General features: G+C 39.5%; 1 protein-coding gene and 1 pseudogene across 2 annotated transcripts; both read right to left on the bottom strand.

Annotated features, from left to right (window-relative positions):
• Positions 1-928: 928 nt before the first annotated feature.
• On the bottom strand, positions 929-16,189 carry LOC149064633 (uncharacterized). Its single transcript, XM_089255429.1, has 7 exons — positions 15,594-16,189; positions 13,046-13,098; positions 12,813-12,875; positions 12,669-12,701; positions 10,168-10,308; positions 7,657-7,698; positions 929-1,084 (listed from the first exon to the last, which is right to left on the bottom strand). The coding sequence occupies exons 1-7, from the start codon at positions 15,652-15,654 to the stop codon at positions 1,076-1,078; spliced, it is 402 nt and encodes a 133-aa protein (XP_089111555.1). The 5' UTR covers positions 15,655-16,189; the 3' UTR covers positions 929-1,075.
• Positions 4,497-5,309, bottom strand: LOC149064634 (uncharacterized; annotated as a pseudogene). Its single transcript, XR_016195748.1, has one exon. The product of XR_016195748.1 is annotated as an uncharacterized LOC149064634 (transcript).
• Positions 16,190-17,028: the final 839 nt, after the last annotated feature.

Below are 17,028 nucleotides of genomic sequence, written 5' to 3'. Positions count from 1 at the left end.
TTACTGTTTTATGTGAGTGATCTCTCGTTCATGATGTTGTTCTAGAAACCACTGATATGAGCAGGTGGTATTTTTATTGTATTGTTTGAGATTCTTGTGTAAATCAGTGACAAATACATGAGTTGTTCTGTGACTGCAACAACTAAAAACAATTTTCGGATAAATTTCTGGTTGGCCGAAGGGGGGTTTTTCTCTAGTGCCATCGGAGACATGGAGAAGAACGGTTGATAGCTTCGAAAGAGTTTTCGGATCTGTACATGGCGAGCGCGAGACATTTAACCATAGAAAAGGTGTTATTAAAGAGATGAAACGGTCTAAAACGAAGGAGTTCCTTCTCTGGTGCAGAAAAAAAATTAGTTCAAGTCTCCGTCTATAGAAGGAGCTGCACGTCAGTCCGACACGAGTAATCGAACCTGGACCTTTCTTCAATCTCTGCTATGTCCGGGACGTTCGTGATGCTTCAGCCGGTGATTCGCATAACTGAGGTAAAATAACTTCACTAAAAATACGGCATAATCTAATTTAATCTGTGATGTCGTTATAATATAGTTTTACAGTAATAAATGACAATGGCATTGTTTTTTGTGAAAACTTTGGTGTTTATGAAGAGATGTTTTCATTTTAAATCCTACGATTGACGACTGAATGTCAGACATGGAAGGACTCGAACCTTTTTATATTATAGTGAAAATAAAAAAAACAACTTCGCGTTACTGGAAACATATATCATGGCACAGTGTCGTAAAACGACCGACATGCTTTCATTGATCATCACTCCTAGGAACTAGGGTCCAATCTCCAATTTCCTCCCTTTGATGCTAGCGTATTTCATTAGACAGCAAACGAGTATAGATTTTCGTGGTGGACGATCTGATAGATGATGTCAACTTGTCAAAGGGGAAACAACTCAGTAATGAACAAGTCAACGTCAAATCACAAATTTTTCAATTTATTTCAGAAACGAAACTGATTTGTTTTCTATTTTTTACAGTAATCTTTTGCCAACACATCGAAGTGGTTTTTAACAAGAAACGGAACCACGTCCATCGATTGAATGATGCTCTTGAGGACGTTGTTAGCAAGTCTGAAAATACATAAACGAGAGAAATTTAGCAAAATTTGACAACATTCACAGGGTGTCCGGCAGATGAAAACAAAACTTTAAAGGTGAATAAAAAAAGATATTAACGATGAGACAGTGACTTTTTTTAAGACCGTACTCAGTTTCAAACTGTTCAAAAACGTTGATGGTGACATGGCTCTACAGGCGATGTCTCATAAAGTGCCATTCAAGTATTACGTAAGCAGATTTTCAGCAATTTTTGACCCCCCTCCCCCCTTGTCAGCAAAAGTCAGCACGTCCACCCCCTCCCTGTCAGGAAAATTTCGTCAACAGCTTAGAATATTTCATATCTTCAAAAAAAGAGGTGGTTGATGACGTGAGCAACCTTCAAACCCCCTCCCCCGTTGTCATCAAAAGTCAGCAAATCCGAAACCCCCCTCCCCCCCCGATGCTAACGTAATACTTGAATGACCCCTAACTGTCGACAGGGCCGGTGCCAGGCATGAGGCAAAGAGGCGGCGCTATGGGATCACCCTCCTGCTTCAAAGAAGAGCTATTAATTTGATTTGATATATTTACTTTGAACAGGACGTTTTTATTTAGGAAATTATCTCCCGACGTCTCAAATCAACTACGTTCCCCCCCCCCCCGTTTCCAATGGTGGTCATGACCAACACTTTGGGAACCACTGTATCGAGGTAATGAAGGCAAAGAAAGAAAAATCTTTTCAGATGGTCGTATCTTAAGGGCGGCAAAATATTATTAGCCTAGGACTATTTTCTAAGACTGACCCTGACTGTATATATCTGTGACTACTACTCCTACTACTACCACCACTATTTAACCATACATGCAACTCGTGCATATTCCTCTGCGGAATTTCTATCGAATCGATACATATCGGAACGTTTTGTGTGAGTGTTTGTAGACGTATGGCCCTAACGTATTTATGTTGTCAAAGCTGTGTTTGTGTCGTGCTCTTGCCGGTGGTGCCATCTGTCTTCTATATTATGAAGTAAAGATGACGAATGGTTGAATTATTTATGTTATATAAATATCACGTTGAAGTTCTGCTCTTCGGGGAGATCAGAGTCTGTACCTGTGACTGGTACTTAGGGGCCGTTCAAGTATTGCGTCATCATCAATTTTTTTAACTATGAGTGAAATGCTGAATAATTGCACCCTTGTAGGCCTGTTGCGAGCTTTTTAAAGGGAATATCAGCTCGCATTCGCACCTCGAAGTTGAGAACCACAGAAAACCAACTTCAGCCACCCACGGAGGAACGACTACCAGCCGGTATCTCCTTTTCTTGCTATACACCTGTAGTTTTTAACCTTTTCCAATCTACGGGACCCATTCCAACAACAAAATGAATGCCATGGACACTTTTTCTGAATAACATCAAGTATAGGGTGTCCCATAAATGCGTAAATAGTTTGAAAATTCGTAAAAATTGAAGAAATTGGTAAATTGCAGTTTGCGAAAAGGTTATTCTTAAGAAAGGGATTCTTTTTTGTAAAAGAAAAAATTCAGATAAAAATTTTTTTTCGATAGAGGGCAGTTACACGATATTAAATTTGTGGGACAACCTGTACTATAAAAAAATAATGAATTGCTTTCTCGCGGACGATCTGGAGACGTTGCAGGAACCCCCAGGGGTCCATGGACACCTGGTTAAGAACCTTCTCCCTGCGCTACATAGACAGCAGGATGATTTAGACCAAGAAAACACAAAAATTATTACAAAAAAATCTATACACTTTACAACCTTTCCACTTGGCATGCCACTTCCACTTCGAATTCGATAGACAGATGGCAGCACTATGAAAATCTCCACAGAGAGTGGGTATTTCAACTCATCACTTCGACGATAACGAAAATTCGGTCATCCGCCACTTTTAATTCCAATATGAAACTAGATGGCAGCACTTCTCGAACACAAAACACTCGTAGTTCTAGTAACCATAAACAGATTTAAAATTAGAACTACGTTTACACTGCCTATGTTTACAAGGTGCAGGTTTTACTGGTAGTACCAGTTCAAACACATAACACGTATAGCTCACGCACTCATTAATACTGGGGACAGATATGCATAAACCATTTTCATGCGTGCAACAATTCCTTATAAATGCCTCGGTGGAAGGTTTACGAGGAGCACATGCCAATGCGGGACGACGTCTAGTCAGAATACCATATAAGGCCGTATACAAATGCATTGCATTCAAAATCGATTGCGGTAGCCTTATAGGAGTTTTATGCTTAGCCAGTGCGTACTGCCGCAACAAGCGCAGGTCTCAGTTATGCTCTAAGGCTGGTCGTCTACTGGAAGAGACAACAGCGAATCTTGGGGAAATATGAAATCATTAGAATGAGAAATGGATAAATAGAGTACACCTGTGTTCATATAAAGTCCATGCTTAATGGGACATCTGACACCAACTCGGAGAAAGCGTTCGCATTGTCAATAAGTAAATAATAATATTTAATCGATTACTACCTGCCATCACATCCCATGAGCGGCAATTATCAAACTTACAGCTTTCATGTTCACGCGGGAAAGGAGTGAGAGACAGAGACCAAAGGAGAGGGGAAAACAACAACTTCGTACTGCGATTGTGCACATAGTGCAAGATGCTTAAAATCACATTCCATTCGGATTTGTCGGTCGTCTGCTGCTGTAGCCGGAAGTCACTGGTTCAAGATGGTTTCTAGTGGACGATTTCTCCTTCCTGTGCAATGGGACCAGTCTTGCGAATACCGACAACTGAGGGCAGCTTCATCGCTTCTGGTGGACGACCGGCCTTGAAATTCGAGTCAAGATAGGATTCGGAATCACAATCCCAGTTTACATGGGAAATTAAAAAAAAAAGTACAGTTTCATTCATTTTCCGCCATGGGAAAAGTCGCAAAGGAATATGGGAAAGGGGTATGCACCGCAAAAATCCTCATAGAAGAGCATGTAAATATTTCCCCCCTTTTTCTTGTCTCCTTTTTCCCTACATTAGGGGAAAAATAGTCAGGCGGTTGCCAGAGTAACTTGGGTGTAAATAATGTAACTTACACACAGAAGCTAAGAAACTAGATGGTCAGCGCATCGAAAGTACACTCGGTAGGTTAAGAAGAGGGACATGGGGGGGGGGGGAAGAGACAAGAGCCTCGTACTCCTTCGCCCTCACCACGACGATCGAAAATTAAAAATATTTTAATAGACACAAATATCGAAAGAAAATACTTCACATGATATTTGAATCGATTCTGTCAATTTGGATGTTTTTGACGGTTAATAACTGAAAATTTCTTTGCTAGAAGTTTTTTAATGTCTCCCTCTGGACCCTTCGTGCCCCCCCCCCCTCTAAAAGTCGATCCTGCGTACGCCCCTGATAGTAAGTAGTTCGAACTCAATAACCTGATGTCCATTCCTCTGTAACGAAGGAGATTCTTTTAATCACATAAAGCTGAATACTCCTTCAAGTCCAAGCTCGAACGATCGAGCGGGTGAAATACTTAACAAAAAATTCCCCGTCTTACAGGGTAATTGAACAATCCTGAAACATGGCTTCCCTGCAGAAATTCCAAGATAAGTCTCATTCTATTCGTACCCATCTGCGAGATTCGACGTGTCAACACTTTGAGGCGTAAAGCAATGTCCATTCCCTGGCTTTCCTGTCGTGTTCTTGTCTTTTGTGCAAGTACTCATGGGCGACTGAAGCGTTCAGCGGTGAATGCGGGTTCGGGTCTGTTAGCAGAGCGCATATCGACAGCAACACTTTGGATACGGTCAAACTCGGATTCCAATTGGTCTGCAGCGTGTTCAGGCATATACTGCCGCTGCCGTTTACATTGCAGTGATATACCTTGGTGACGAAGTGGACTTTCGGTGGTTTGAACGGATAGTCGGGAGGGAATGAAATGTTCAGGTAGAAGACGCCTCCCTCGTACACGGAGTCCACTGGTCCGAAGATGGCCCCGACCCACTCCCTGAAATCGGTGTCGTTCTTCGGCCCGGCGCTGCAGTTACAAGGTGGATCTTTAATGAGCTCTTGCAGCTCGTTGTGGATCCTCTTCATTAGAGTTAGAGTCTCTTGTTCCTTTCTCGATGCAGACATTCCAGCCATCTTCTATATATGTCTTTCTACGTCCCTCTCTCTAATGGACACTATATCACTATATATCTACACGATAGCCAAGTTGGACTACCTACGTATTTGGAAACTAGAATGTCCGTTGTCCTTTGAAATCGAATTAAATGGTTATTGGTGACATGGTGATACTGTACAGAAACCACAAAAGGAAAGACTTTGAAATGACTAGTCAAACAATGGCCTTCACGTTTCCTGACTGATATGCCTACGCATTTTATTATGGACCTCAATGTGTCTCAAGATGAGGAAATCAAACGATCATGGCTGATTCCGATCGCATGAGCGGATCCAGAGATGGGGGAATGGGTGATGTGGAGGTGATCACCCCTCTCCCAAAGACCGAACAAAATGGTGGTAAATTTGTCTGTCCTGTAAATACGGGATGATACGATGCACCTAGGCAATAAGTCACATCTCCGACACATCGCCCTGGATCCACCTGTCTCCGCTCCATACGATGCTGAAAATGGTGCCTCGGCTTCTCATTCGTAGCTGAAGATGCCTGCCTCCACTCCATTCACAGCTGAAAATGACTACCTCCATTCCATTCGCAGATGAAGATATATGCCCTTATTTCAGGCGTGGATCCAGTTGGTGGGGAAATAGAAAAAATCGCACTTCCCAATAACCGAACAGTATGGGAAAATTTGTCTGTCCCGTAAAATACAGGATCATTCAAAGAACTTATACAATACGCCCCTTCCGACTCATTGCCCTGGATCCGCGCCTGTCCGATCGCCGCCACAGTACTGCATTTACCTGGGTCTCTGTAATTTGAAGGCCACTATGTATACCCGATGACCAGGTTAGAAGATCAATCATTCAGCAAATACACGTATTTGCTAAATGATTGATCTTCTAACCTGGTCACATCGGGTCCCGCGATGCCTGTATTTCTCGGAACCCCCATCAAGTCACAGTTGGGACTTGGCATTTAGTTACCTGTTGTAGATCGAGTCTTTTCTACTGTCCACACTCACAAGCCTGTAGTGGTCCCCTAATTTAAGTCCATCCGATTTTTTATTGGTTGTCACTTTAAGGATCGTGTATACACAAAACTACCAAACAACTACCTCAACACAAAAACTACCAATACGTGAAGTTTTCCGCCGTATCAGCTCTAATATCCATACCCCATGCTTCGAAAGCAGTAAGATTGGGAATCGACCTAAAAACTTCCCAGTAAAGCGACTGATGTTCCTCCATTCTATCTACTGGGAGGTATTGCGAAGTTCACGTCTCAAATAATGTCAGTAACAGTTTCAGCCCATCTGACTCTCATCCAAGTTTAACTTTTTTTCATCAGGAAAATACAAGTAGCGCTCAAAAGTCTTTTGACAAATGCAATGATGTTTGTAGCGCCAACTCATTTGCATGCACTGCCTTGGCCTTGACATATAAAGCACAAACAAGATACGAAACAGAACATCGACACCTGCAGCTGAAATTTGTTTGCTTGGGGTTGGTGAGCCTTTATTGTCTAATTTTTGTTTTTCCACGGATCGAAAGTGTATTCACAAATATAATTTATTCAAATATTGAAGTAAGTAATTCTTATTTAATATGAATTTATAGTAGGACTAGCTGTTACCCGCGGCGTCGCTAGCGTAGATTTGGTAATCTGAAAATTTTTTGACGATAATTCCTTCAATACCATTGGAATACCTCATGATCCCCCCTTAGGGGTTGCATTTCCAGAAATCAGGTCTTGGCGAGTCTCTATATTACAAAATACAATACTGAACGAATTTCATATTTATAGCTTTCGGCACTTCGGGCTCAGTGATGATTACCCCATATAACTTTTGAACCCCCTTCTCCCAGTATGATAGGTCTACCGAATTTCATAAATATAGCTCGAGCGGTTTCGGCTCGGCATGATTTGTCTATATGATTTTCAGCCCCCCTTATAACCCTCCTTAGGGGTCGAATTTCGGCAGTGAGTCTTTACGTCATGAAGTAAAACTTATAAAATTTCAGAAATATAGCTCCAGCCGTTTTGGTTCGGCGATGATGAATCAGCCAGCCAATTACTCAGGACATGTTATTTTAAATGTATATAGATTATGCGAAACACAAAAATATTCCATGGATTTTTTCTGGAAAATCGTAATTATGGCTTTAAGAAAGGGGTGATGTCAAGCTCAATTATGATCGTGAGTGAAAATACTTTTTTGGTTGCTGCTTCCATTCATATTTTATTCAAAAAGAAAAGAAATTCGCATTCTCTTAATACTTATGAGGCACATTATAACTGATTACTCTATCTATGTCCATATAAACCGATAAAGTATTGCCTTAGCTTTACGTAAACTTTAAAGGCTGAAAAAGAAAATTTTGTGAATGGGGGGGGGGCGGAATATCTTATCCTTTTCCAAAAATATAATCTTAGAATTCATCAATTAGTTGAACCCAAGCTAAAGCAACATATTAAAGTATGTACTTACGTTTTTGAGTTGGTTGAAAACGCACTGCACGGTTCGAGCAGCCTGCGACAAGAATACAAATAAAAACATAATTAATATAAAACATTCTACGTTAATTAAAAATTAGCATTTTTAAAATGTTCCAATGTGTCTGCAAGAAATGCTCGCTTGAGATATTTTTCAATTTTAACCCGCGGCTAATTTCGACAAAGCAAATTTCAATTAGCGAAAGACTTGAAGAACTTCTCCGACTTGAATTATTCACAACTTATTTCTCAGTCACACAAAAGTCACAGGAAAAAAAAAGGGCAAAACCTGTTTCTTCTTTAATGTCTTCTTTGGCCGTCATAGCTTGGATTTTCCCTCGAATATGAATAGCTCTTTCATTTTCCATTTCTTTATAAAAGGATTTTCTCAGATTATTTCTAAGATGAGTTTGCGCTAATATAAAAGAACTTCTTTTTTAAATTCTTAGCGTCAGTGGCATGTTCGTGTTTTCCAATTCCTGTCTATGCCCATCCGCGTGGGTGTCCCTATTCGGGATGAATACATCTAAATACTGTATAATGCTTAAATTATGCCTGAATGAGTTGTTGAAAAATAAAACCAACGAAAATGAAAAATAAACGTGTCATTTTCAAAGGACTGGCAACGAATTATCTTGATCTCGCTGACCTGGGAGTCTCTGCCAGAGCCATACTGGCACTCCTATTTAACGAAGTTGCTCAGTTGTCAGAATGGTAGCGTGTCTGATCGGTACCTCCTAGAGATAGAAAGCCTCTGCACGCTGCTCGTGACGTCAACAAGTAGTCTATTTTCCCTCAGAATATTCAGGGGAAAATATTCCCTGTTCGTGCCAGTATCGTTGTGTGGAAAAGAAATGATTGGGTTCAGAATTGGCGATTTCCATGCCCCACATCCAATCACTATGAGGTTCTCGTGAGCCAATCAGGAAGATTCTATGCCAAAATAAGAAGAAATGAAATAGGATGCTGTGGTTGAAAATGTGGCCAACTTGCTAGGTAGTCTTAATGACGTTACAGATGAACTTGGCAACCCGTGCGGAGGCCTTCTACCTCTAGGAGGTACTGGTGAACGTGACCTGATCAGCCAAAAAGAAAAGGAGGATGATAGACGAGCCCAAATAAAGCATAAAATACCCTACAAACCCTGTCTTATTTCTAACAGCTTTCGAGTTATGGTGGATAAATGGATTCAAGAAGAGAAATGCGTCCAATCTAGAAATAAAACTTATTCATGAAGTTTCTGAGAGACCACCTACATGCAAACTAAGCACATGTATCAATAGAGCAGAAAGAAATCCTATGAGGTAATACTATTTCCATAAGAATATCTGGATTTGTTGGCGAGCTACAAGCGCTGAAAAATTGGCAAAGTTAAAAATCGAATTGACGCAAAATTTGCAACCGCCGTTTCCGCAAACAGCCCTCTAACTACAATCGGTCAAATTTATCACAAATTTGCCCATACTGCCCGCTTCTGTAAGAGCCTACAACGAGCCGTTTCGGTGTTCTGGTTTAGGAGAAAATTAGCCTCTCCTATTTGGAATACATCACTGAAATTAGCGTTTGTCGCAATAGACATTTCAGTTGATTTTGGTGAAAATTCGATTTTGCACTTCGCCAATTCCTCAGTGCTTGAAGCTTAGCATTGAATACGGATATTCTGATAGAGGTGGTGTCACATTATGGGTTTCTTTCGAAAAATTAAATTGTCGCCAAAATCTGTAACCACCAATTCCGAATTTTCGCCGAATATCTACTTCAACGAACGCTGATTTCAGTGATGTATTGCGAACAAATGGCTGAATTTCTCCTGAATTAGAACACCGACAAGGTTTTTGGTAAATTTGATCGATTGCAGCTAGCAGGGTGGTTCGAAGAATTCGTTGTTAAAGAATTTAGCGAAAATTAGATTTTGAACTTTGCTAATCTTTCAACGCTTCTAGCTCGCTAACAAATAAAGATATTTCTATGGAAATGGTATCACCTTATAGGTATTTTTCTGTTTTTTCCAAATATGTGCTTAGTTTGTGCGTAGGTATCTCGGAAACTTCATAAAGTTGGGTTTTTTTTCACAGACTTGACGCATTTCTCTTCTTAAATCCATTTATCTACCATAACTCAAAAAAAGAGATGGGACAGGGTTGGCTGGGTGTTTTATGTTCCACTTGGGCTCGTCTATCCCCCCCCCCCACTTCTTTCGGCATATCAGATCAGGTCACGTTCATCCTGTATAGTATAAAAATACATTATATGTGGTAGAGGAAAAGTCACTAAACAGGAGCATAGAAAGAACGGGGGGGGGGGGAGAAAATGACTTCCGTTCATAGGATTGTAATAAAGCTTCGCGGTGATGAGAAAAAAGGTGAGAAAATAAAACACAGAGATAGCTGAAATGAATTTCTTACATTTGGCGTTTGGACAAGATATTTCGCCCCTTTTTGTTAAGGGGTGAATGTTAGCTCAGTGCATGCTGTATTGCGATTGAGAACACAAAACAAGTTCTTACTTCTCTATACATTTGCTCAGCGTCGTTGGCGTTTTTGCACGTGTTCATGGCATTCCCGGATGGCTTGTTTTGAAGTGTTGCGGCAAACTGTCCGAATTTATCTTTATTGACGGTCATCTGTCCGTTGGCAGCGGTGACCACCTGAAGGAATAAGAGACATTTAATTTAGTAATGATTAGCGATTTTGAAAATAGACCATGTATATAGGCTGTATTTGGAAACAAGCCTAGACGCGCGTGTTAAGTACACTCTGTATTTGGAGACACACCCGCTAGTTTTTTACGTGAATACATCTATTTCGTTTTCACCCGTGGTGCGAGAAAATATTATTCCATATGAGATTTAAGACACGCTTATTGATTGCTTCATTCTGCTGCTACAACTAATACTAGCCCGAACTGAATGGAGTGAAAGAGGGAGGGCGGGGGTTAGCCATGGAGTTTCTTTTAACAAGATCTATCCATAGATAGTAGTACCAGTCAGGGATTTGGGGTGTGTGCAAATTTCACCCTTTAACCTATCCTCTAACATTATAAGGGGCGGGCGCCAAAATGCTTGCTTGCTTTGGCTGACCGAGTATCTAGTTGCGGCTCTGGTAGCAGTAACTGTGTTGTGGGGCTTCCCGAGAAGACGCCGAAGTTTTTTCTGGGGGTAGGCACGATATTCCCGAATTTTTGTAGCTACTCAATGATTAGTGTTTTTTTTTTTGAAACATTACCTTGATACAAATAGGCATGGAGAGGTTGTGTCAAATTTGAGAGTTCAGGGATACCACGAGAGCCTAAAAGTTGATAATTCCTATCCTAATGCATACGTGTATGTCTACGTTATGTCTATCATCTAAATAATCTCGATAACATGGGCTAAGACGGGAAACGATATTCATTCCGATTATCGATTGATCGGTTCGCATTCCGAAGCAGTGAAGCTAATTTTCCACGAAATACACGGTGGCGATATAAAAATATCGGTATTAGCCAAATCGCGTTGAATTATTATAGCGACTTCATTAATCACGTGATTTATTTATTTGATTTTTTGTTTGAGACACATTTTTATAGCATTTATCATTAAGAAATCGAGGTTGTTTAGGAAAAAAAAAATCTGTAACTATTGATATATATAACTATGAAATAGTGACGGATAGAGACGGGAGAAAAATGTAGTGGTACGTTCATGAAATTAAAAAAGAAATGCAGACATTCTTCAAAATTAGATTCAGCTTCAGCTAGCAGAGTAGCTGAATATCCGGATATATCAGCAAATATTCAGCCATCTAGCTATTGATCGCTGTTTCAAAGTTTTGTCGCTGTTTTTGTGAGAGAAGCCAGAAAACCCTTTCTGACATACCCTGTATATACGCGTATTTGAATTATCTAAGTGCCGCATGTGTGAGATACAAGTATCAGTGTCCGGAAAATTCAGCTCCAACAATTCATCGGCAACATTTCGACACGAGTAAGTATGTGATTGAACTTGGGGGCAAGTAACGGCCGTATTCACCAACACGGTTTAAACTACAATTGCCGAGGTGAAAGGATTGAAGATCGAAACGGATTGGTTAAATTGAGGATTTTAACCAATCCGTGTCGATTACTAATCCTTTTACCTGCAATTGCAGTTTATACGCTGTCGCTGAATACGGCCATAAGTGAGCGAGCAGTAAGTGAGTCAGTGAGTGATAGAGTGGTTAGTTAGTGAATGAGCGATTTAGTGGCTCAGTGAGTGATAGAATGATCGGTCTAGTGAGCGAGTGACCTAGTGAGTGAGTGTGTACGAGAGCAAGTTCGCTAGCTAGCTGTAGTAACACGGCGGACTCACTATGTCGCTCACTTTGTCACTCGCTCGATCACTAGGTCACTCACTTACTCACTAGATCATTTACTCACTTACTCTGTTACTCGCCAGCTCATTCACTCACTAGGTCACTAACGGCCGTATTCACCTACACAGTTTAAACTGCAATCGCAGGTGAAAGGATTGAAGATCAAAACGGATTGTTAAATTGAGGATTTTAACCAATCCGTGTCGATCGCTAAGCCTTTAACCAGCGATTGTACTTTAAACTCTGTCGGTGAATACGGCCGTAGGTCACTTACTCTATCACTCACTGTGTCACTGACTTATTCACTATGTCTCTCACTCTATCATTCGCTAACTAGGCCGCTCACTCTATCGCTTACTCGCACTTGTTAGCTCACTCTGTCTCCAACTTTCTCACTAGGTCGTTCACAAGAACACTCACTCTGTCACTCGCTTAATCACTAACCACTCTGTCACTCCCTCGGTCATCGTTCGCTCACTCACTTGCTAATGCTCAATCACTAGCTCACTCACTCGTGTCGAACTGTTGGCGATGAATTGTTCGTCGGTGAATTTTTCTTTCGGTGAACTGGCAGCGGTAAATTGTCCGTAAATCATGTTTCATTATTTTTTACTGAAGCGTATTCTGAAAGTCACAATTTGGAACAAAAACGGGAAAGAAAATAGTGACTTCTTACCACGTCGTTTTTCTTCATCACTTCCTGAAGAGCCTGGAAGAGGGGGAAAAATATAATTACACACAAAAATTAAAAACATTTGAATTTAATAAACTTCAATGAAAAACATTGCGTTTTACGTTAATTATAATTATTTGTACTCACCTGCTTAGTGCGCGGGATCGGGAGCGATCGCAATTTATTGAACTCCTCTGTGTAGCCTGGTACCTATATATCAGGAATACACATCAAGTTTTCAAATTCGTTAGAAAATCATGTTTAATTACCGACATCTCGGGAAATTTTCTCATTTAGAAATAGACCGTGTTTTAATTACGGTTGTGTCTAAAGGAAACGATACGAATTAATGGAAAGAAACATTAATCAGTGGCTCTTACGTCACTTTTGAGCTTGTTCTGAATGCACGTGACCGTTTGATTGGTATTCCCTCCTGAAAGCAAAAATTAAAATTAGTAAATAAATAAGGAACGTGAAAATTTCATGTAGATACGGTGTTCGCCAAAAATAGATTTTCATCAATGTAATGTGTAATTTTTCAACCCTGTGATTATATTTCGTGAATTCTTATGTTTGTCTTTGTGGAAACAAATAAGTTCGTGTAACTTCTTGTTTGCTTTTAAAATTGTACTCACGTTTGTGAATACAATTACCTCGAATTGCCTCAATGGTAATCAAAAGTTCGACCTACGAACTTTAACTAAACGAACTACTTTCAACTATAAATCAGTGTTTCTCAAAACAAGGACCAGTATCGGGTATCTTCAACAATTTGACGGACCACTTTTACGTTCCTGCAATTTTCGTTATTCTAATTTTTTATACATTTGGTCTCGTTTCTTCAACGATGCTTATTTGAATTTGTAATTATTACTAAGGTCATGAACACACACAAAATATACTAACTTTCATAATATTTCATAATATAAATTATATTAGGGGCCGTTCAAGTATTACGTCATCATCGATTGGGGGGAGGGGGGTTTCCGATTTGCTGACTTTTGATGATAAGGGGGGAAGGTTTGGATAATGCTTACGTCATCAACCACCCTTTAATGAAAATATGAAAATATGAGTTAGGATTCAGAGGAGCAGAGCTGATAACGAAATTTTGCTGACAAGGGGGGGGGGGGAGAGGGTCAGCGTTTTTCTGAATTTTGCTGACAAGGTGGGGAGGGAGGGGGTCAAAAATGGCTAAAAATTTGCTTATGTAATACTTGAACGGCCCCTTATGGTAATTGTGGCAAAAATTATAAATACTCATCTCACGTCAGGTTTAACGTTTTGTCCACAATGTTTTGAAATTTTAATTACGATTCGTGATTTTTTTTTTGCTTCTGGCAATGTTTTTGATGGCAAGTGGCGATGTCCCGTATTTTACGGGTAATTATTTAAAATCCCAGTTTTCCGAATTTTATTTTTCCTCAATGAAATATGGTCATCAGATCATTTGAATGTTTTTTTCGTGAAATGCATTTTTGTTTAATGCGATTTGTAGCTGCCCTTTCAATTTCCACACCTTCAGCAATTTTACGAGTAATTAAAAAATTGCTTCTAAACCAATAAATTGAAATTTCTATCAAAATTTAGTGGTATCCCTTATTTAAGATCGCAATTTCTTGCATTCTCCTCGATAATGTATAGTGAACCTAAGTCTGAAGGTATAATTTTATTGGGAACCATATGGACTTCACTAATATCACAGTTACAACGGGTGAATAATTTTATCGAATCTGCCTGCGGACCATCTATGCCATCGTCGCGGACCACTTCTGTGCCGGTGACCTTAGGTTGAGAAACGCCGAATTAAGTGAACTACTTTTAACTAAATGAATATATATTCATTTCCAGGCCACGTTTACGGGTTTGAATACATCTATAAATAATGCATTGAATAATGTTTGTCATGTCTGCCGCGACTCGTGTCTTTAGATATACACGGTGTTCCATAAATTCGTAAAGAATTAAAAAATTCCATAAAACTTGAAGGAATTGGTATATTTGAATACGGTTCGCGAAAAAGTTGTCCTCACGAAGTGGGATTTTTTTGTTAACACAGGAAAAAAAATAGTTAAAATATTTGTCGATAGAGGACACTGGTGCAGGAATGATTGAGCATGAATCTTCCTTCAATATCTTCTTTGTCCGAAGCGTTCGCAAAGCTTCAGCCGGTGATTGATGGCTGAAGTAAAAAAAAACTTCACCGATAGTGCTTTATCCACCACACAAAGTCAACATCACAATAAAATCTTATGTAAACGTCAGTCATAGAAAAATTCAGAAATGAGCTGTTAATCGTACAACCTGCATTTTATAGGACTCTGATTTTCATATTTCCAGTGAGTTGCTTTCGTTCCCCTATCGATAAAAATTCGAACTAATTTTTTTTCTGTGCCAAAAAAAGAAATCCTCACCCTTCGGGAGAACAACCTCTTCACAAACCACATTCAAATGCACTAATTCCTACTAGTTTTTTATGAATTTTCAAACCTTTGACGAATTTATGGGGGCACCAGCTAGATTCGCCGTTAAAGCTTGCGGCCGTGTCAATGACACGATACTCTGTTATTTCTTGTGTCCAAGTAATATGACTAATAATCGAAATATATTGCAATAAAAGCGACATCGAAAGATCCGTGAAGTAAGAAACAGTACAAATGCAGTCGAATCATGTTTTAACGAATACCGTTATACGAACGAAAATCTCGTTTTAATGAAAACTTTTCTATAATCCCCCAAATAAGTTTAAATAGGAACAATACTAGGTAACCTGGAATTCCTTTATACTGAAATTTCGCTATAACGAAGTGATTCTTCCGGTCTCTTGGCGTTCGTTATAACGGGATTCGGCTGTACATATTTAGTATATGGCAACTTCTTAATTTTTTTTTCTATTCTCCCAAAAAAAAAAAAAAATCAGCACATTACCTTCGACCACGAGGAAAAGCGCCGCTATTGCTACGAATATCATGGAATAGGCCATCGTCATTTTCAATTAGGTGTCTGTAAGATGAGGTGCTTATCCGTATAGTATCTGAACACCTCTCGCGAACAGCTTTATATATGCGCGTGCAAGTATATTATTGAAAATTGCAAAACTTTTGCTTTCGGATGGAATCATCAATTACATCTATTTATGTGTACGCGTATGCACAGGTGGCTCTTTTTCCTCTCAAATGGAGACCGGATATTCCAGTCCCGAAGCGAGATACGTACACAACACAATGAATATTTCACTCACGTTCAACACTTGTTTCGAAAAATAAAAGACGGCAGCTGAACTATAGTTAACATACATAATACAAAATAATTTTTCTTTATGTTGTCGCTATATTAGTTCTACACCCATTGAATCTCCACTTTCTCTTTTTTCCAAAACCCATTATGTACATCGTATGAATGAATGTACGCGCATATTAATCCAGCGGCGACGCTCGGTCCTTTCAGACAAGTCCTTCATCACTGACCACACGATTGTGCAATAACGCTGTGGTTCCTGCTCGAAAGAGATAAGATTAAACGACGAGTTTTCAGAACGGAGGGAGGTCGTATAAATAAACACACCGGAACATTAATTCTTTTTCGAATGCATTTGACGTCAGCTTGGAGGGTAAATACAACAAAACATAATGATAAATTTAAGCGATCAAAATCTGTCGACAGATGGCCAGTATATAAAAAAAATGAAATTATCTGCTTGACAGATTTATTTATGTATTTACGGTGGGAGATTGGACGTTGCACCAATCACGGTCTGATTCTATTAGAAAACTTCCATACAATTGAAAACTCGGCTGACGAATTTCTTGACTTACGAATTTTTCGGTTAACGAAAATTTTCTCCGACGTTTTTCTGCCTCGGCTAATGAATACAGATTCGGCTAAACGACATTTCAGTTGATATGGATGTATGCGCTAACCTATAAAACAGCCGAATGAATTAACTCCAAAACTCTGCCACTGGACTTATCTCGATGACGAGATCTCTTCCACTCCAGCTTCGTGGTAGAGTCTGGAACACTTCATTATCAAGCCAAAAAAAAACAAAAAAACACAAACATATGTATACAAAAATATACAAACAAACAAACATAAAAATACAAATAAACATATAAGTCTACATTTCTCTGGACACTGGGTACTGTAACATGAAACAGTTGCGTCGTAAGCTAAATTTTCGTGGCAATCGAAATGAATCCAATGAGAACTATCACTCGATCTAGAGAAATTCATTTCCTTTTCGAAATCGCTTTCCAGATACACCTCTTTTTCTTTTTTCAGAAAGATTTCGAGCCATTTCATGCAAATGAATGATTAATATATAAGAGAAGGGTGCACAGGTGTCATCCTCAAAAAATTATGA

Source organism: Pholcus phalangioides, unplaced genomic scaffold (assembly GCF_987345545.1).
Source record: "Pholcus phalangioides strain wild (caught in Gottingen) unplaced genomic scaffold, Ppha-v1.0 ptg000042l_1, whole genome shotgun sequence".
In the NCBI taxonomy this organism is placed as follows: domain Eukaryota; kingdom Metazoa; phylum Arthropoda; class Arachnida; order Araneae; family Pholcidae; genus Pholcus; species Pholcus phalangioides.
The sequence above is the reverse complement of the archived record's forward strand: the minus strand, read 5'-3'. Positions and strand labels throughout refer to the sequence as shown.